We start from the raw sequence: 22,000 nt of genomic DNA, 5'->3' as shown, positions 1-22,000 counted from the left end.
CAGCTTCGATCAGCACCTCCGGCAGAGGAACTGGGCTGGACGGGGTGAGCTGTAGAAGATGTCATCGCCTGTTTAAACGCAATACGAAGAAAGAATTGCAAAGGATTGTAGAAGCACAAACACAGGATTATAGAGAATACTATATTTAAGGAGATTTCTGTGATCTTGGCAGGAGATGAGCATTTGTTTTCTGTTTTCGTTTTTGATATGTTAATTCTTTCTTGAGTGCCACACATACCCTTATCCCTTGTGAGTTTATACCTTGATAGAGTTTCAGCATACACAACGTTGCACTGTGAATATAAAAATGAGTTTGTTTTTATCCATGATTTGAAAATTAGGCTGTCTTGTTCCTTTCACCCAGTCTTTTTCCCTTTTTCTGTTTTGTAGTGTTTTATAAGGCAAGCATTACTGTTAATGTTGCTGATACACTACAGTTTGTGGGCCGTTAAGATTTTAAATGTTTTTGAAAGAAGTCTCTTATGCTCACCAAGGCTGCATTTATTTTGATTAATATACAGAAAAATATATATAAAATATACTATTTTATTATATTGTAGAATGTAATTTATTCCTGTGAAATCATTCTAAAATGCTCAAGAAACATTTCTTATTATTATCAATGTTGAAAATGTGCTGTTTAATAATTTTGTGAAAATTGTGATACATTTTTTCAGGATTCGTTAAAGGATAGTTCATCCAAAAATGAAAATTATCCCAGACGAACACAACTGGAGAAATATTTAAAAATATCCTTGCTCTTAAAAACTTTATAATGGTACTGAATAGGGGGCCAGATTTTGAATCTCCAAAAAATGCATCCATTCATCATAAAAATAATCCATATGGCTCCAGGGGCAAAGCAATGGGTTTTGTGAAAAAAAAAATTAAAAATTAAAACTTCTAAACCTACCCATCTCCACCCCCTGGATCCAGATCCAACTCCTCCCACTTTACATATCCCTAAACCTACCCGTCTCCGCCCCCTGGATCTAACCCTACCCATCTCCACCCCCTGGATCCAGATTCATCTCCTCCCACTTTACATATCCCTAAACCTACCCGTCTCCGCCCCCTGGATCTAAACCTACCCATCTCCACCCCCTGGATGCAGATCCAACTCCTCCCACTTTCCATATCCCTAAACCTACCCATCTCCGCCCCCTGGATCTCGTGTTCTGCAGTCTGCATTTTTCTTACAAAAACCCATCGCTTCTCTTCAGAAGGACTTTATTAACACCCTGGAGCCGTAGGGTGCATTTTTTGGGCTTCAAAATCTTGCCCCCTATTCAGTACCATTATAAAGCTTGGAAGAGCCAGGATATTTTTAAATATATCTCTGATTGTGTTCGTCTGAAAGAAGATAGTCATATACACCTAGGATGGCTTGAGGGTGAGTAAATCATGGGATAATTTTCATTTTTGGGTGAACTAACCCTTTAATGAATAGAAAGTTCAAAAGAACAGCATTTATTTGAAAACTTTTGGTAACATTATAAATGCCTTTACTGTCACATTTGATCAATTTAATGTGTCTTTGCTAAATAAAAGTATTAATATATATATATATTTTAAAAACTCTTACAAACCCCAGACTTTTGAACAGTAGTATATGTGCGGTTATGAAAATAAACAAACCCCTAAATTTCAGTGGGTGAGTCATCATGGACCATTTGTGCTACCGACAGGAATGATGGCTCAAACCGTGCGGCTTATTGAGAAGAGGCTATTACTGAGCACTATTACTTTTCTAAGCAATCAGACTTGCTATTTTTCCAGAGGGATGATAAAACAAGTGGGGGAAAAAAAACAATTGAAAGAGGAACTTGAGCCAGATGTAAAAATCTAGATCTTGTTTGATATTCCAATATTCTGTTTATTCCACTACCTTTTATAAGCCTTGTGCTATCAAGTGTTTTAAACCATATGCACAGGATCTGTCTTCTCTTTAGACAGAATTTCACAGCAGCATCAATGAAAATTCAACAATTCGGACATCTTCACCCCCATGAGTGTGACACATTCTGACAGCCATTTAGAAAGCTTGCATTAACTTAAAATATCTTTAAAGTAAAATATCTTTATTGGAATTAAATCTGAACCACCTGCCTTTGATTCACTCTGCAGAAATTATGAGATTCGACGCAGTGAGAATAGAGCATGTCGTGTTTGACAGGCAAAGGATCTGACCTTTTTAGGACGGCTGCCCGCCGCGAGCGCCGCTTCTGTTTCATCCCGAACGTGTCCTTGGTAATCTCAGACACGCTTTTGTCGGAGCGCTGCAAAAAGATGTAATCTTTTGTCTCGTCTGTGAGAGTAATGGCACTTTGATACAGCCGTGCAGAATGGGTTTGACTGCTGTTAATTTTGTTGGGATTTAAAACTGATTTCTCCCTCTAGCAATTTACTCAAATTACGCATCATATAAACATCTGCCCCAGTGGTGCGACTCACTTTTTGTTTCTCTGCACTTCAGTTCTTTATCCCCAATTTTATCATTCCTAGAATTGTGCCTCTGAATATTTTGAACCAAATTGCGGCATCGCAAACAAACAAACAAACCGTTTATTGCCACAATAATCCCTAGTCAGTGAGCTGTGAACATTACCCATATGGACTGCAGAAGATAGAACAGAAACTTTAATCAAATTCAGCTGTCTTGCTTGACTGCGGTGAGAGAGGAGACTAATATATGGGAAAGGAAAAGTGGCGCTTTGTCAGCTGTCCAGCCAATATTACTAAAGCATTAAATACAGCAGATTTCAGAGGTCACAGTATTGGTTTTAAATTAATCATGACAGCCATAATTGGCTCGTTCAATTGGGTTTTTGTGGGCTATTGTAATAGAGATGTTGCCTGTGTGCACAGACATTAATGGACACTACACAGATGTTTGATTCATAAATACATTTATCTCACATAGCCAGACGTTTGATTTGCATAAAGACTATCAGCAGCTTATTCCAGCCAAGAATCGCCCACTTATATATATATTTTTTTTAAGATTTGATGCCACAGACCTCGCAAATCCAGTGAGTAGTTCTACCTTAGTATGGTTTTATCAGCCCAGCAACTTGTAAACTACAGTTTGTTTCCAGGCAGTAAAAATCTGTGCATCAAGTCTCAAAAGGCCAGCCAATCAGATTGGAACTGGCAGTTTTTAGTTGCCGCGTGCCAATTATGTGAACAGACTGTAGGATGAGATTGGAAATACATTTAGACAGCAGGTGTCTGTCTCGATTTACGCTACTGTTCAAAAGTTAGGGGTCAGAAAGATTTTTTTAAAAGAAATTAGTACTTTTATTCAGCAAGGACACATTAAATTTATCAAAAGTGACATTAAAGAAATTTATAATTGTACAAAAAAATTCTATTTCAAATAGAATTCTTCAAAGATTCTTCAAAGAATCCTGAAAAAGTATCATGGTTTCCACAAAAATATTAAGCAGCACAACTGTTTTCAACATTGATAATAAGAAATCAGCATATTAGAATGATTACTTAAGGATCATGTGACACTGAAGACTGGAGTAATGATGCTGAAAATACAGCTTTGCCAGATTTGCACAAAGTGTAATTTCACAAAATTATTATTAATTGTTTATTTTCTATTGAATAAATGTAGCCTTGGTGAGCAGTGTTGGGGATAACGCATTACAAGTAATTTGAGTTACGTAATCAGATTACTTTTTCAAATAACTAGTAAAGTAACACATTACTTTTTCAATTTACAAAAAAATACCTACATTACTTTTTCAAATAAGTTACACAAGTTACTTTTTCACGTTTATTGACTGACAGCTCTCCTGTCCCCATGTTGAGATAAATGGAGTAAGTGCACAGGCGTTGTGTGTGAACATGATGGTTATTGTAGTTCTGGACTAAATGTGAACATGCATTTACTCATCTCACTTGCACGAAAACATTCAGCATTCCTCAAAATGAATAAAAACAGTGAAATGCAATCTCGGAATCTTATGCAAACCTGTAATAATTAAATATATTAAATTACACAAATACACTTTATGTATTTAATCTCACTTTATTAAAGGGTTAGTTCACCCAAAAATGTAATTTCTGTCATTAATTACTCACTCTCATGTCGTTCCACACCCGTAAGACCTTCGTTCATCTTCAGAACACAAATTAAGATATTTTTGATGAAATCCGATGGCTCAGTGAGACCTGCATTGCCAGCAAGACAATTAACACTTTCAAATGCCCAGAAAGCTACTAAAAACAAAAAATAACGACTTTATTCAACAATATCTAGTGATGGCCGATTTCAAAACACTGCTTCATGAAGCTTCGAAGCTTTACAAATCTTTTGTTTCGAATCAGTGGTTCAGAGTGTGTATCAAACTGCCAAAGTCATGTGAACTATTGAAATTTCTAAACACTTATGATGTAATGAATCCTCATTTACTGAAATCATGTGACTTTGGCGCTCTGAATCACTGATTCGAAACAAAAGATTCGTAAAGCTTTGAAGCAGTTTTTTGAAATCACCCATCACTAGATATTGTTGAAAAGTCGTTATTATTATGATTTTTTTTTTTTTGGCGCACAAAAAGTATTCTCATCGCTTTATAATATTAAGATTGAACCACTGTAGTCACATGAACTGTTTTAAATATGTTTTTAATACATTTCTGGGCATCTGAAAGTGTTAATTGTCTTGCTGGCGATGCAGGCCTCACTGAGCCATCGGATTTTATCAAAAATATCTTAATTTGTGTTCCGAAGATGAACGAAGGTCTTAAGGGTGTGAAACGACATGAGGGTGAGTAATTAATGACATAATTTTCATTTTTGGGTGAACTAACCCTTTAACCAATGTCTTTGCTGCTGACCTTCAATGATCCAATTCAACCATACTAATAAGCAAAAATTACTTTAGATTAGATTTAGAAATAAGAGTGTTGAACTTCCTTATCCTGTATCCTATTCTTCTTTAATCCAGAATGGCAGCACAGCTGAAAGGATTGTTTGAGCGGCGTCTACTGTATAGGTGTAAATATGCATTTCCTTCAGCCTGAGGCTTATTTATTTCACTTTTGGTGTGAAAGGACCTTAGCATTTACTAAAAATAGAACTTTTTTTGTTTTTATTAAAAAACAAACAAGCAAGCCCAGCCTAGATGAGAAAAAGTAACGCAAAAGTAACGTAACGCATTACTTTTCATTAAAAGTAACTAAGTAACACAATTAGTTACTCTTTTAGGGAGTAACTCAATATTGTAATGCATTACTTTTAAAAGTAACTTTCCCCACTGTTGGTGAGTATAAGAGACTTCTTTTGAAAACATTAAAAAAAAGCAAATTTTGAATGGTAGTCAACTGTACGTTGAAAAGAGTGAATGACCAGGTTGTGTGCATCTTTTTAGGGTCGAGGTGGGCTGGGCTCCATCTTCGTGTGGGCATCGGGTAATGGAGGGCGAGAGCGGGACAGCTGCAACTGTGATGGATACACCAACAGTATCTACACGCTCTCCATCAGCAGCACCACGCAGTACGGCAATGTGCCGTGGTACAGCGAGGCCTGTTCCTCAACCCTCGCCACCACCTACAGCAGCGGAAACCTCAACGAGAAACAGATTGTATGTATTTAACACTCACGTTCATATGTGCCAACAAATCTTCGTACATATTCAGCTTAGTCACTCATGTTAGAGTCATACAATCAACTCATGCAGAAGCATTTTTGTTTGCATTTTCACACAGAAACACATGCAAAATACTGCATCTTCACATAGAAAATCTTCAATTTTTCACTTTTTTATATATTTATAAATATTTTTAAATATTTTTTTATATTTTTTATGTGTTAAGCATGAACTTGGCATTCTTTTTTAGTGTATATAAAACGAATATATAATATTCAAATAAATGCTATTCTTGTGAACTTTCTGTTCATCAAATAATCTTGAAAAAAAAAAAACAATTTCCACAAAAATATTAAACGGCACAAGTGTTTTCAATACTGATAATAAGAAATGTTTCTTGTACTGCAAATATGCATATTAAAATGATTTCTGAAGGATCATGTAAAACATGTACACACTTTGCTACAACCACGTCTCATTAAAGGTACCATAAATAGAATAAATCCACATTTCAGCTTTGCAGCATTTACACATTAACAGCTCACAGACAGACCTTCATGTCTTCACACAAACACTACCATTCTCAGTTGTCAGCAGAACTGTAAATGTCAGAGCAAACAGCTCGAGAGTGCCAAATTTTCCACAAGGTTTAAATGGTCACGTCACGACTGTACATGGGGAAAGTGAGTGATAGAGTGCCGCCCTGTTCAGCGTGCTGTGAAGATGAAGTGTCAGGCGGTGAAATGATTTCCACATCTGCCGCTGTGATTTCCTGTGGGCTATATGAAAAAGAGCTCAAGAACGCCGTGCCCTAAGGAGGCAAAAAATCACTTTAGAGTAGCGTCTGAAAACTTCCCCATCACAGGTGCTGCTGCTGCATGCCGTACACATCTGCTTTTCAGTCCCCGGCGTGTCCTCCAAGAATGGAAATGAGAAAAGGGTGTCTGAAAAAGCAAAGAGAGAAAGAGCAGAGAAATTAGACCAAGTGAAAAAGCAAAAGACAGAGACAGCAATTTTTGAATACCAAACATGCTGCATTGCAGATTCTTTGGCTCTTATTTGCAAGTCTTCCTCTCGTTTTCAGTTACATACCTTCATTTTATCTGCATAAGCTGTATTTGAGAGAGTCTGAGTAGGCTTTTTAATTAGGGCAAGCTAATTGGGCTAAAAGATGGCTATAAAAAAAGATGCCCTTCAAAAGTTCTAAAAGTCATCTTGATCATCTTTGTCTTTGGATCATCTTGATGAGCATTTTTGCTATTAGGTTGCACTTTTTTTTTAAGGAAAATCTGTCAAATACTAACACTTGTTTTGAAGAATTTCCTAGTCACTCTTTTCTATATAATAACTGGGGGTGACAATCTCCATAAAGGCACTATAAAAGTGCTCCATACATCTTGTGTAATATTTATGTCTTCTAAAGTCATAAAATAGCAGTTGTGTGAGGAACAGACCAATATTCAAGTCATTATTCACTGAAAAATTTTGACATCTGCAGTAGCTCTCCTTTGTTCTTAAATATATGTGCTGTTCACATATTTTCAGTTACTTGATTCAGTGATTCATTAATGATTTGTTCACTGAATTTGGAATGATCCAATTGAGTCCGTAATTCAAAAATTTGATTCATGATTCATGAATGATTTGGTTGGGTCATTGATTCAAAGACCTGATTCAGTGATTCATTAATGATTTGTTCACTGGAATTGCAATGATCCGGTTGAGACATTGGCTGCACCCGAAAACTGAAAAATGCTGCCTTTGGAGGACGCATTTCAAGGTAGGAAGGCATCAGGACACGTCCGAATCCAAAGTTTGCTTCACTTCCTGTCTCCTGAGATACCTTCATCTGATCGATTTTTTTTTTTTTTTTTTAAGGGCAGCATAGATGTATCCTTCACTGCCTTTGATATCCCACAATCCCGTGCTTTCCATTCTGTGACAGTTGAGCTAAAAAATAAAGATGGCATCTGAAAGTTGTGGTTGGTGGTCAGTTTGTGTGTAAATGTATGTTTTTGACCATTGTTTTCCACGTTTGATGTCATTTCTAGCGAGAAATTACTGTTGTATTAATTAAATATTCACTTAGTTATCATCAGAGCTTGTGCTATTTTGTTGTAGATCATTAAACCGCCTCAGAAGTCTGTCCAAAATCAGGTTCGTGAAGTGCCTTCCTGCGCAAAGTCTGCCTTCAAAGTTATTGCCTGATAGGGCAGCAAGGCAACAAGTCAGCTGCCTAAGTTTTCGGATGCAGCCATTGATTCAAAGATCTGATTCGTTGATTTATGATTTAATGATTTGTTCACTGGAATTGGAATGAGGCGGTTGAATCATTAATTCAAAGGCTTGATTAATTGATTCATGATTTGTAATTGGAATGATCCGTTTAAGTCATTGTTTCAAAGATCTGGTCCAAAGAACTAACTCAAAATATGACACATTTTAGATAATGGACAAATAAATAGTATTTTAAAAAATAATTGCAATTTTCTTGATGTTACTTAATTTTATACAGTCAAACCAAAAACTATTCAGACACTAGATATAATTTTTGATATATATTTTTACTAGTGGGTGTAGGACACTATAGTTCATTTATGTAAGTGAGGATAGCGAAATAAAGTAAACTGTGACATATTATACCCAAAAAATCTTCATACAGTGGACTACCAGTAAAATTTGGGACCAAAAATTATTCAGACACTTTGACCTGACCATGTTTTGCTTAAGTGTTATCTGACATAATGAAGATTAATTTTTTCTGAGACAGGTTAACTCTGAGATCTTGTCATATTTTATTAACCTTTTTTAATCTATAGTGAATAAACTGTATTAATGAATGAAATGTTCAAGGTGTCTGAATAAATTTTGGTTTGACTGTTTATCCAGCAAGAATTTTGTTCATAAATATATATATAAACTGATAACTTGTGAACTTGAGTCTTTTTGACCAATTTAATTCAGTTCACTCAAATTCACACTCACATTGAGGGGAAAATAGGATTTCTCGTGCTGTGGGTAGTTATCCGAACTCTGTTTGAATCTCTGATACGCTCATTCCTGTGAAAGTGATTTCAGACTCTCCTGGCAGGTCTATCTCTGCCAGCTCACTGAAGCTCATCCGAGATGTTTCGGACGGCTTTAGAGTGTTTGTTTGCTCGATGTCAAGTCTGTCCCAGTATGTCTGACTGCGATAGCTCCCCTCTCTCTCTTCTGAGACCCCCTGTTCCATTAGGATGACAAAGGCAATAACAGATTCAATTTAAAAATGGACGCAATCTTGCCGACAGCAGTGGGGTGGGATTTTGTGTGTGTGTGTGTGTGTGTGTATGTGTCTGTATGTGTTTAAATCAGACTGAAAGGGACAGAGACGAATAAAACAATGATAGAGAACGAGTGTGTGTGGGTGTCTGGCAGGTACTCACCTGTGTATGCTCTGATGGTTCTGTAGCCTCGGGCTAGACTTCCTCTCATCCTGACCGTTGTCAATCACACAGGCATGTCCCCATGTGTCCTACGGCGTGATTAAAACCCCAAACCCTCATGTGTGAGGTGCCAGCTTATTAAGTGTTTCGAGCTGTCACACATCTCATCACAGAAGCTGCAGGCGCCTCTGGCTGATAGACGGCTACACCAACACCTTAAATATAGCTACAACCGATGTCCTTTCTGATAACTGGCCAATAACACACCTGACCTTTCCATCTAACTTTGTGTGTGCAGGTGACGACGGACCTGAGGAAGAAGTGCACAGATTCGCACACGGGCACGTCCGCCTCGGCTCCCTTGGCTGCTGGAATCATCGCTCTCGCTCTGGAGGCCAAGTGAGTGATGACAAACCATGACACCTGTCTCTACGGACAGACATACGCACACTTGTTCTACCCACTCCTGTCCATCATTCCCCCTCATCAGTTAGACTTCATTACCCCGTGCACATCATCTTCAGCCCTCCGACACACTCTGACATCGCCTTGACATAGCTCATCCAAAAAAAATAAAAAGAGAGATGGAGAGAGACGTGTGATGGCTGCCAATCTACACTTCTCATTCAACGCCGATTGACCCCAAGGCCCCTATACAACATCAAGTCATCATGTTCAATTAAAAGATCCTGCAGAGGATATTATCCTGTACGCTGTGAAGCAGTAATGAGACATGGAAATCACGTCTCACACAAGCGTCGGGTTTCTTTGTCTTTTTTGTGTGTGGTGGAGTCTCGGGGCTCCTGTTCGCACACAGTGTTTGTTTATGTGTGAGTTCGGCCCCTGCTGTTCAGGGCTGTAAACCCCGCTGGTTCCGGCTTTGATCTTGCTTGCCCCACAATGAGAGAGACGGGGACATTTTTGGGGACATTTTTTATAAGGACCTCCATTTCTGTTCTCTTTCTGTCACAACTCTGCTCTTTTCATCAGGCGGAAGTCTTTGTGATGTCGCGCTGTAGGTGACTTTTGAACGTCTGTGTGTAAGAAAGTCATACTCATTCTCCACTGAGATGCTTGTGCCTGAGCCGGTGCTTGGCCAGGGGATCTGTGAACCTTTCTCAGAACTAATTTTACATTTTATTTTGTAATATAAAAAAACATTACCAAGGCTGCATTTATTTGATCAAAATCACAGTAAAACAGCAATCTTGTGAAATATTATTACAATTTTTTCTATTTTAATATATATTTTTAAATATTATATATTCCTGCAATAGCAAAGTATTTACAGCTTCATTACTCTAGTCTTCAGTGTCACATGATCCTTCAGAAATCATTGATAGGCCGATTTACTGAAGAAACATTTCCTGTTTTATCAATTTTGAGAACATTTGTGCTGCTAATATTTTTGTGGAAACCATGAAAAAATAGTTTTCAGGATTATTTAAGGAATAGAAAGCTTAAAAGAACAGATTTTTTTTGCAACATTATAAATGTCTTACTGTTACTTTTGGTCAATTTAATGCATCCTTGCTGAATAAATATATTAATTTCTTTAAAAAAAAAATCGTAGTGAACCCACTTTCAAATATATATTTATTTCATATATGAAGAGTTCAGATGCAAAAAATCTCTAAGTCTGTCTGACATCTTTTCTTTTAATTGAGCATTTTGTCCTGTTTAGGTTCAGTAATTTCACTTTAATAGCAATGAAAAGGTTATTAGTCAGTTATTGAAATGCCTTATTTTCATAAATGTCACTTTAGTCAATTCATTGGTATTTAACAAATTTGACTGTCTTTTGCTGCAAAACCAGCTAAGTCCATGTGTACAGGATAAAAACTTGCAGCTCGGCAATTGAAAGACGGCTCATAGGCACACCGTCATCCTTCTTGAAATCATGATTCTATTCACATCTTCCAATTGGTTCTTCTGTGGACTTAGAGGCTTTTGCTGAAAAGGGAAATGGCGTTTAGTGATTTCTGCCAACGAACCGGTATTTCTGAATGGGTTAACACTGGGATTTAGCGGATTTGAAGTGAAAGTATTTGATAAATGTATACTATGTGCGGAGAGCATACGCTCAATACGCTCACGGCTTTTACATCTCAACTCTTCATATATATATATATATATATATATATATATATATATATATAATATTAATAACAAGTAAAATAAGTGACTGAAATAGCTATACAGAGAAAATATGATTGGGATGTCTGCCAACTGAATGTGTGTCTCAGAGCTTCTGTTGTAATTTATTGTTTATAATAGGAGTGATCTAGTGCTGCTTTGCATAATGCTAGCCATACTGTTGTTATTTATGAAAACTATGAGTGGTGAGGACATTATTCCTCCCCCTGTCCATTAATTTTCACATTCCTGGTTTGAGTCCAGTATGTTTAAAGGGTCTGGCATGTTTTCCAGCACTGTCACTTCATCCATATAGATGGATATCTGTTCAATATCTGTGCTCCCATGTACAACATGAGAATTTCAGTAGTCTTACATCTATTAATCACTGAATGTAAATCGCTTCATCTGTGCTGTGGCTTATGGTTTATAAATTGTGAAACCTGAAGTCATTTATTGTGAGGTCAAAAATATTGAAAGCTTATGAATTGGATCACCTTCTTCATAAATCACCCTGAAAAACATACGGATGCCAGAGCAGGATGTTTTTCATACTGTTCTGCAGCGTATCTTTACGCTGAATCCATTTCATTTGGGTGAAAATGGCTTGTCATGCAGGTATTTTTGTCAGTGCTTTGTCCAATTGCAGACGTGGTTTGCCCTGAAATACCCTGTTGAGAAATAACAGGGCTATTCAACCTTGCCCGTGGGGGCCACTAGTCCCAAACCCGCTTGTTTCTGCCATGCAGAGCAACAGCCGACAAAACAAATAAGCTGGAGTCGTGAACCATACAGTTATAAATTGAATCTGATATTGCTGCTTTTTCGAGGAATACAATTTTGGGTCTTTAGTTGGGGGGAAAAAAAGGCCTCGTCGGCCGTGTAATTACAAAATGATGCATGGCCCCCAGGACGGAATATTTCCATTTGCAATTTTCTGTGACTCGGGTAAAAGAAAAGCTTTAATTATGTGTCTTTCAAAAAGACATCCCGTCACATCCAATAGGATAATTATGTGCAAATTATCTTTTGAATATAAAAATAAATCTGTGTCCCTGCTGCAATGTAATACTCGTATCACTTCATTTTTTCATATGACAACCAGCATGAACCTGACCTGGAGAGACATGCAGCATCTCGTAGTAAGAACCTCACGTCCCGCCCACCTAATAACCAACGACTGGAGGACCAATGGCGTAGGCCGATTAGGTAAATAACAATTCACGTAACCAGTCAATTAGAGCTGTGTTTATTTATTCAGTGGACATGTCTGACCTTGTTACTTTTTCCATCTCTCTCTTTCTATGTGGCAGTGAGCCATTCTTATGGCTACGGTCTGCTGGATGCAAGTGCCATGGTCGCTTTGGCTCAGAACTGGACCAGCATTGGGCCGCAGCATAAATGTGTCATTAATATGCTGACCGAGCCTAGGTAAGGACGGTCAAACACCTCATGCAGCACAGGCAATACATCAGTACACCAGATAGGTAATGCCAACTAATGCCGGCTACCTGGGGAGCCAGAGGTCACCTTTTAAGGACAGGAAAACTAGACACATGAATTGGACAGCAAAATTACGATTCATCATACAGTTGCTTGCGAGAGTGGCATATAATTTCAGATTCTCTGTGTTGTAGGGACGTAAGAAACCACCTGATCTTCAGCAGAATTGTAGAGGCCTGCTCTGGGCAGCCAGACTTTGTGAGCTCTTTGGAGCATGTGCAGGCCAGACTCACCCTCTCTTATAACCACAGAGGAAACTTGGCTGTTCACCTCATCAGCCCACTGGGAACTCGTTCCACGCTACTGGCTCCACGGTAAACAAACACATTATTAGCATACATACATTTGCATACACTGATTGAAGGCTGCATTTATTTGATCATAAATGCAGTAAAACAGTAATATTGTGCAATATTATTACAATTTAAAATGATGTATTTTATTTGTGCTGAATTTTTGGCATCTACAGTATCACATGATCCTTCAGAAATTCAGAAATGGTTTTCAAGAAACATTTTTATTGTTGTCTATGTTAAAAACAGTTTTTTCAGCATTTTTTGTAAGTTCAAAAGAACAGGATTTATTTGAAATAGAAATATTTTGTAACATTATAAATGTCTTTACTGTCACTTTTTTATGAATTTAATAAATCCTTGCAAAATTAAAGTATTCATTTCTGAGATAATGATATTGAGCAAATGCTCTCCGCACATAGTATATGTTCATCAAATACTTTTGCTTCAAATCCGCTAAATCCCAGCATCATCCCATTCAGAAATACCGGTTCGTTGGCAGAAACCACTAAACGTTACTTACCCTTTGTCAGCAAAAGCTTCTAAGTCCACAGAAGAACCAATCGGAAGAAGCGAATCGAATCATATGATTTCAAGATGAATGATGTTGTGTGTATGAGCCAGCTTTCAATTGCCGAGCTGCAAGTTTTTATCATGTTTTGTCCATCGATACAGTGGCAATGATAGGATTTTGCGAGTACCAAGTAAACACAACAGTGTTCATCTTGCGGCTGTGCAACTGAGTATACTACTTGTATACTATTATAGTAATATATGTATAGACACTGCTCAAAAAAATTAAAGGAACACTTTAAACAGAGAATAGCATCAATTCAGTTAAACTCGTGGGATATTGATCTGGTCAGTTAAGTAGCAGAGGGGGTTGTTAATCAGTTTCAGCTGCTTTGGTGTTGATGAAATTAACAACAGGTGCACTAGATGGGTAACAACGAGATGACCCCCAAAACATTTTTTTCCCTACTCATCTTTTATGACTGTTTTTCACTAGTTTTGTATTTGGCTAGGGTCAGTGTCACTACTGGTAGCATGAGGCGATACCTGGACCCTACAGAGGTTGCACAGGCAGTCCAACTCCTCCAGGATGGCACATAAATACGTGCCATTGCCAGAAGGTTTGCTGTGTCTCCCTAGCACAGTCTCAAGAGCATGGAGGAGATTCCAGGAGACAGGCAGTTACTCTAGGAGAGCTGGACAGGGTCGTAGAAGGTCCTTAACCCATCAGCAGGACCGGTCTCTGCTCCTTTGTGCAAGGAGGAACAGGATGAGCACTGCCAGAGTCCTACAAAATGACCTCCAGCAGGCCACTGGTGTGAATGTCTCTGACCAAACAATCAGAAACAGACTTCATGAGGGTGGCCTGAGGGCCCGACGTGGGCCCTGTGCTCACTGCTCGGCACTGTGGAGCTCGATTGGCATTTGCCATTGAACACCAGAATTGGCAGGTCTGCCACTGGCGCCCTGTGCTTTTCACAGATGAGAGCAGGTTCACCCTGAGCACATGTGACAGACGTGAAAGGGTCTGGAGAAGCCGTGGATAACGTTATGCTGCCTGTAACATCATTCAGCATGACCGGTTTGGTGGTGGGTCATTGATGCTCTGGGGAGGCATATCCATGGAGGGACACACAGACCTGTACAGGTTAGACAACGGCACCCTGACTGCCATTAGGTATCGGGATGAAAATCTTGGACCCATTGTCAGTCCCTACGCTGGTGCAGTGGGTCCTGGGATCCTCCTGGTGCACGACAATGCCCGGCCTCATGTGGCGAGAGTATGCAGGCAGTTCCTGGAGGATGAAGGAATTGATACCACTGAATGCCCCTCGCCTGACCTAAATCCAATAGAACACCTCTGGGACATTATGTTTCGGTCCATCCGACGCCGCCAGGTTGCATGTGGGGGCCATACAAACTACTGAGTACCATTTTGAGTTGCTGCAATGAAATTTCAGGAAAATGGACTAGCGTGCTGCATCATTTTTTCACTTTGATTTTCGGGGTGTCTTTGAATTCAGTCCTCTGTAGGTTGATAATTTTCATTTCCATCAAATGATGTGGCATTCTTTCGTTCCTAACACATTACCCAGTCCATATCAGTATAGATATCCAGCATGATATTTTTCCCCATTGAGATCTGATGTGTTTTCAAAGTGTTCCTTTAATTTTTTTTGAGCATTGTATATTACAGACATATTCAAATGTCTGCATGTATCATCTGATGCCCAAGAAAACACATTTACGCATATGTCTGGCCACATTCACAGTTCACTCCATTATGTTTATGAAACATAATTATCTGTATTTTAAATACACACTCAATTCATTTTATTGACACATTCTCAGATAGACATACACACATAGAGATCTTCCTTCTCTTCTGTTTGTCTTCAGGCCTCAGGATAACTCAGCCGAAGGCTTCAACGACTGGGCATTCATGACCACCCACTCCTGGGACGAGGACCCACGGGGAGAATGGACCCTGGAGATCGAGAATGTGGCCGGACTTAATGACTATGGTACTGCAATAAGTTTTTTCATAATCAGTATTTTTGTCTTGTTTTTTACTTCAAACATCTAAACTTCCTTTAAAACAAATATAATTTTATGTGAAAAAGGAAAATGGTTGGGAAGAAGATAAAAGATGTTTTAGAGTATAAATATTGAATGAAGTTTAGTTTTCTTACCCCTCTGGCAAATTGTTTTTTTTTGTTGTTGTTTTTTTTTTTCCTGTTTTAAGAATAAATCTCACTAAATTTTGTTTGATTTATGCTTGAAAGAAAAAAGAAACAATTTGCCATTGGGATAAGAAAAAAATAAACTTAATTCAAGATATTTTCTCTGAAAACAAGTCTTACTATCTTACGTAAATTGCTTTTGAAGTATATTTATCTTATTTTAAGGAGTACTTTTACTGCAAAACAAGACCAAAAAAAAAAGATTAAGAAAAGGATTTTTGTGATGTGTGAATGGCATTTGGCTTTTTGTTGATGGCCAAAGCGTCTTTAAAGTTCAAGGTCTTTTCCACAGGTGTTCTTTCTCAGTTCACACTCATCTTATATGGCACTGGCTCTAGCGCAACAGATCCGTCCATTTCCGATTACACACGGCCTTCAAACAACAGCTGCAAAACCTTCGACACCCAGCAGATTTGCATCGGTAAGACACACATGCCCTGGACCAAAGGCCATACAAATAACCATACACAACCCTTAATAGACAAGCTTTTATAGGTTCAGAATCAGAAGGAAATATTTACACACACACACACATGATAATTCCCTTGGCAAAACCTCTGTCATATAGAAATGTTCATATGTCTCAGTATGACTACCAGTTGTGCTTATGAATATTAATATATGTTTATGAGTATAAATAATGCAAAACACTTCAGAGTGATGCCAGAGGTTTAAATTAGATAAACTGTGCATTATTAAAGAAGGGGAAAAGTTTTTGAATGCTCAGCCTCTTGTTGATGTGAAGTCGTACCTTCCCAACCTTCAGAGGGCAGTAAACAAACCTTAATTTTGTTAAACTAATGCCTGATTTTGATTATTTAAAGTTGCTGTGGAGACTTGATGATGGATTTCTCCATCATGGCCTCATATTGTGCCTGTAGTACAAACTTTGCTAAGAAGTTATTTCACTCATTTTTCATAAGGTGTCCTCACTGTTACTGCAGGTACTACTGAATTTTACTAGGTGAATAATTTGTCCCTTTAGGGACAGAAATGAGAGCACAACATGAAATGACCCTATTAACTTTAATAAATGTACCTGGTCTTATTCTAGAAACATGCAAATGAAAATGTGAATGTTTAGCTCATGTATTGAAAGTATGCAGACCATAGTATGTAGTAAACTATGTAGTAGTTACTAGTAAAGTAACGTATTACTTTTAAAATGACAACAAATTATCTAAGTTACTTTTTCAAATAAGTAACTCAAGTTACTTTGTTTTCCCATGTATTGACTGACAGCTCTCCTGTCCTCATGTTCATAAATCATAAAATGTGAACATGCATTTACTCTTCTCACTTGCACAGGCAAACACTATTCCTCAAAATGAATAAAAACAGTGAAATGCAATCTCAGAATATTGCACAAACCTGCAATAAATAAATATATTAAATTAAACAAATATATTTTATGTATTTAATTTCACTTTATTAACCAGTGTCTTTGATGCTGACCTTTGATGATCCAATTGAGACGTGAATTTGCATTTCGTTCAGCCTGAGGCTTATTCATTTCACTTTTGGTGTGAAAGAGCCTTAACATTTGGCAAAAATAGAACTTTTTTTGTTATTAAACAAACAAGCAAGTCCAGCCAGGGGAGAAAAAGTCACACAAAAGTAATGTAACGCATTACTTTTCATTAAAAAATAAAACTAAGTATGCAATTATTTACCTTTTTAGGGAGTAACGCAATATTGTAATGCATAACTTTTAAAAGTAACTTTCCCAACACTGTGTAAATACTTTGTATATATATATATATATATATATATATATGGCATGGCCTAAATTATAAACAAGCAAACAAAAAAGTTAATGATACCTATTACCTTAACTAATGGTAACTAATGTAAAGTGTTATCAAAATGTTTATTTCCATATTCACTTTTATCACAACCTTTGAAACAACCATTTCTCTTCTGCTGACATAACCAAGGCTGCATGAGTGGGAAAAATAATATTAACCAATAATATCATAGCCCACAATCCTTTTGGTTTCTCACAAAATTGTCATATTACAGAAGTAAAATATGTTTAAAATGCTATTTTATGATCTTTACAGATTCGTAACATCTGCGATTAAGCATTCTTCTGATCTCTGTTTTCCAGAATGCAGCACGGGTTTCTCTCTTTTCTTGCAAGGCTGCGTGAAGTCCTGCCCTCCCGGCTTCAGCTCTGGGCCGCAGGTGCTTAATTTGTCTTTGGACAACTGGGTGGAGCACTCTACTGTACAAGCGTGCCTGCCCTGCCACCTGGCCTGTCTAACATGCTTCGGGTCCGGGGAGAACGAATGTCTTTCCTGTCCCCCCCACAGTCACCTAGCGGTCACTTCTTGCTTGCACCAGAACCAGGTGCAGCGGAAATCCCCTAGCATTCCTGTGCTCCAGCACGAGGGGGATCCGAACTCGGAGGAATCCTTGCGTGAACCTGGGCTGTCCTCGAGACTGCCGGCGCTGGTGGCGGTGCTCAGCTGTGCCTTCATCCTGGCCACTTTCGCAGCCGTTTTCGTGCTGCTTCAGCTGCACTCTGGAGCAGCCAGCGCCCCGTTCTGTCGGAGGACCAAACTGCCGGTGACGGACACAGGCGGAGGGGGGATACGAGTGGGCTTTGGGTTTGGACTCAACCGGGGAAAAGTGTCCTACCGGGGAATCCCCACTGTGTGGGGGGATGAGGATACAGCGATGAACTCTGAGTCGGACAGTGAAGAGCTGGAGTATCACAGCGAAAAGACTGCTTTTATACGGACTCAGAGTGCTCTTTAGCGCCCCCTATAGGGCATTTTTTTGTACATCTGTCTTCCTCGTACTGGGATACAGAACTAATCTGCACTGCTTAGACTTATAGATCCACTGCGACTGCGCGATGTTTGTGTATGTGTGTGTGAGAGAGAGAACGGCATATATGAGGTATGTTGCAGTTGCGGTTTGACCCGAATGCGATTAAACCCAGGACATCTCTGCTGCGCTGAATGATTCCCTTTATATTCTCCTTTATTTGTCTTAGTGGTCTGGCTCTAATGCCCTGAGATTTGAACCACTAAAGAGGATCAATAACATCAGTGGGTGTGTGTTTGTTCGCGCGCCACAGCGCGTAGATGTGTTTGTTGTGCGCGTGCAGCTTTTGAGTAAACTTTGATCAGACTTTGTAACACGAAAAGGGCTGTAATTTGTTCCAGTCGACTTTTTATTAAAAGTTTGGACTGTTTTATGCACAAAACTTCTTGCACTTTCTGTAACTTCCATTACTTCATCATTTGTGCGATAAGTCCTGACAATAATATCTGCGTTCTGCTCTCTCTGCTAGTCAAAGACAGCTGCGGGACATTTCCACTGATTCGATCAGGGATGATTTAACTGTGCATAATTTCTGTTGCAATAGAAATGTTGCAACAACATCAGCGAAGTGAACCATAACAGCATGGAATTAGATAACACACACAAACCTCTGCCTGCTAAGAGCCTCCGGCACGGATTCAGAACAGTGGGAATCACAGACAAACAAACGATCGAAACGCTGAAGTGAAACGCAGCTCTACGTGCAGAGATCTTATCTGTCAGTCAAGCTAGATACAGCACCATCTTTAGTTGATATGAGGCACTCTCAATGAGAAAAACCTTGACAAACATCACATTTATGTTTGTTTGTTTTTGTTTACGTCCAAAGTTTTATCGTAACTTTTTACTTTACAGTACTTTTTTAGATCATTTAGGTTTGTTTTGTCTGTTACCTCTGAGCTAATTAGCTTGTTCTTTCTCAAATGGCTCAGTGGATATTTATTATGGGTTTTCAATACTAGTGTTTGAACAAAAAGAAAACTTTGTCCCAGAGGTTATTTTATTGATTTTCACATCAGATTTTGACTTCAAAACTTGTCTGCGCTAACACAGAGGAGCCTCAAGAGAAAATGTGTCATATATATTTCTCAAAAGGTCAATGTCAGCTCTGAGACATTAATTCAACTCGTATTTGAGGACCTCTAGTTGGGTTCTTTCATAATCATGTGACATTTGAGTAGTACAGAGATACAGTTGCACTACAAACCCTTCAACTGGTTCAAAAAGGAGGTATACTGCCTGCATAGGCAGCTACATTCTAAGGCAGCATACTTTCTGAAAGAGAACCTCATAAATGACAGATTTGGAGAGCTCTTCATAGGCAGCAACAAAGGAAAACATTCCAGGATTTTTCTCTATATAGTGGACTTCAATGGCTACCAATGGGTTGAAGGTCCAAATTTGCTGTTTCAGTGCAGCTTCAAAGGGCTCTACACAATCCCAGCCGAGGAATAAGGGTCTTGTCTAGCAAAACGATTGGTCATTTTCTTAAAAAAAAAAAAGTATATACTTTTTAACCACAAATGCTCGTCTTGCACTAGCTCTGCGATTATTTTTATTTATTTTTTTAATAACCAATTGTTTCGCTAGATAAGACCCTTATTCCTTCGCTGGGATTATGTAGAGCCCTTTGAAGCTGCACTGAAACTGCAGTTTGGACCTTCAACCCGTTGAAGTCCACTATATAGAGAAAAATCCTGGAATGTTTTCCTCAAAAACCTTAATTTCTTTTCGACTGAAGAAAGAAAGACATAAACATCTTGGATGACATAGGAGTGAGTAAATTATCAGGAAATTTTAATTCTGAGGTGAACTAATCCTTTAATTACATTTATTATCCATACTTTTTAAAATGTTTAATGAAATGTAAGTATATCTACTGTATTACCAAAGGTGTCATCACTTTGTGCTTGAACCACTACAGAATCAACCTACCATGGATAAATGTGTCCACTGAGCTTGTCTCAGTGCATTCTGGTATTACCTTACACATGCATTACATGAATGCGGACTTAGAGTAATGTATCTTAGAAGGCAGCATAATGTTGCTCCCCTACCTTTTGGAGCACTGAGGGCACGCCTGTGATGCCTTAAAATGTGGTTTCATTAGACATTTGCCATTCTTAGTTATACCAGCATTTGGAAAAACACAATGAGGGTGGTTCATTTTAACAGATCTTTCAGCACTGCATTAAAGCATTTAACAGTTTTGTTGCTGCTGTCAATACTGCAGTCATTAAATTAATTACACACATCTGTTGCATTTGTGTTTAACGCCATTTAAAAGTACTTGAATATCTGTTGAAATGTTGTTTTTTTATTGATGCCAATTTGCCATAATTCACATGGAGACACGCACCATCAGTCTAAATTAATAACACACACATTATGCACTTCGCTACATGAGGCGTGCAGTGGAGGATCATCAATATTTCATGTGTACTTCATAAGATGGCCTAAACTTTCAATGTTTCCATGACGGCAGAGAAAAACTTACATGGACTGTTTTTCATTCCAGCTCCCTAAAGAGGGAGGAGAGATCTAGTTTATGGAAATGGCACATTTAAAATGCTTTCCGTAATTAGTTCAGCTGGGAGGAACTGGATCTCATATTCAGCACTGGAAGCTTCTGCCTACTTGGCATTATAAGTGAGACTGAGGCTGTTACATACATACTAATTGAGCAATAAGACGGTCCAGCTACTCGTGAGAGTGATGTCATGTTGTTTCTCATCTTCACTGCTCTTCTAAGGGAATATTGGAAATATATTTCCACCATGCTCAGCTCACTCCCATTGATTTGCCATCCAAACGCTAATGTAACAAGCATGTCTTTGACTAACAGTACAAGAATCAGTGCAGCCATCAGTTTGCACTGTTGTATTTTTACTTCAAGCGTTGCAGAAATCTGCAGTGTGCACCTTATTATCCTCCTTAGATGTTCCACAGTCGCTTAATAGGTTTTATCAGTCTCGTTAATGGGCCGAACGAGAGGCGCAGATCTTTAGTTCCTGTGAGACGAGGCACTATTTCTGTTCTTTTGAAATGATTCTATTAGGCTGAAAGTAGTGCGATATAATGTATTTGTCATGTTCTTTGAGGAAAGGCTCAACGTGCTCTTCAGAGATTCTGCTGACATTCAGAACAAGTAGGTGGTGCTGGATTGTTTGAACTGATGCTCGACTTGCATCTGAAGCAAAATATAAGGAATTGTGAAGCTATTGTGAGTATGTTTATTCAACACTTCATGAGTATATCAGATGAGGTGCTATTGAGTTCAGCTTAATTCTGTAATAAGCTTATTACTTATTTACTCACAAATTTGCTTTGATCTTATTGCAGTGAAAACCTGCGTTTTCAATTCTTATTGAGCACATAAGATGTTTTGAACAATGTTCACGCTGCTCTTTTTCATAGAATGATTACAAGAGCTGTCAAGCCCCAAAA

At 38.4% G+C, this 22,000-nt stretch overlaps 1 protein-coding gene across 6 annotated transcripts in view; it reads left to right on the top strand.

The window, feature by feature from the left end:
• Positions 1-18,935, top strand: part of furinb (furin (paired basic amino acid cleaving enzyme) b) — a 95,514-nt gene extending 76,579 nt beyond the window's left edge. For all 6 annotated transcript variants that reach the window (XM_051883085.1, XM_051883084.1, XM_051883080.1 and 3 more), the window contains 8 exons: positions 5,387-5,599; positions 9,329-9,429; positions 12,272-12,375; positions 12,480-12,597; positions 12,804-12,983; positions 15,375-15,499; positions 16,011-16,139; positions 17,829-18,935. In XM_051883085.1, coding sequence (XP_051739045.1) covers positions 5,387-5,599; positions 9,329-9,429; positions 12,272-12,375; positions 12,480-12,597; positions 12,804-12,983; positions 15,375-15,499; positions 16,011-16,139; positions 17,829-18,481 — 1,623 coding nt within the window. In that variant the 3' untranslated portion in view covers positions 18,482-18,935. The remainder of the gene's footprint in view (positions 1-5,386; positions 5,600-9,328; positions 9,430-12,271; positions 12,376-12,479; positions 12,598-12,803; positions 12,984-15,374; positions 15,500-16,010; positions 16,140-17,828) is intronic.
• Positions 18,936-22,000: the final 3,065 nt, after the last annotated feature.

Source organism: Ctenopharyngodon idella, chromosome 24 (genome assembly GCF_019924925.1).
Source record: "Ctenopharyngodon idella isolate HZGC_01 chromosome 24, HZGC01, whole genome shotgun sequence".
NCBI lineage: Eukaryota > Metazoa > Chordata > Actinopteri > Cypriniformes > Xenocyprididae > Ctenopharyngodon > Ctenopharyngodon idella.
Note: the sequence above shows the minus strand (reverse complement) of the source record. Positions and strands in the feature narration are given on the sequence as shown.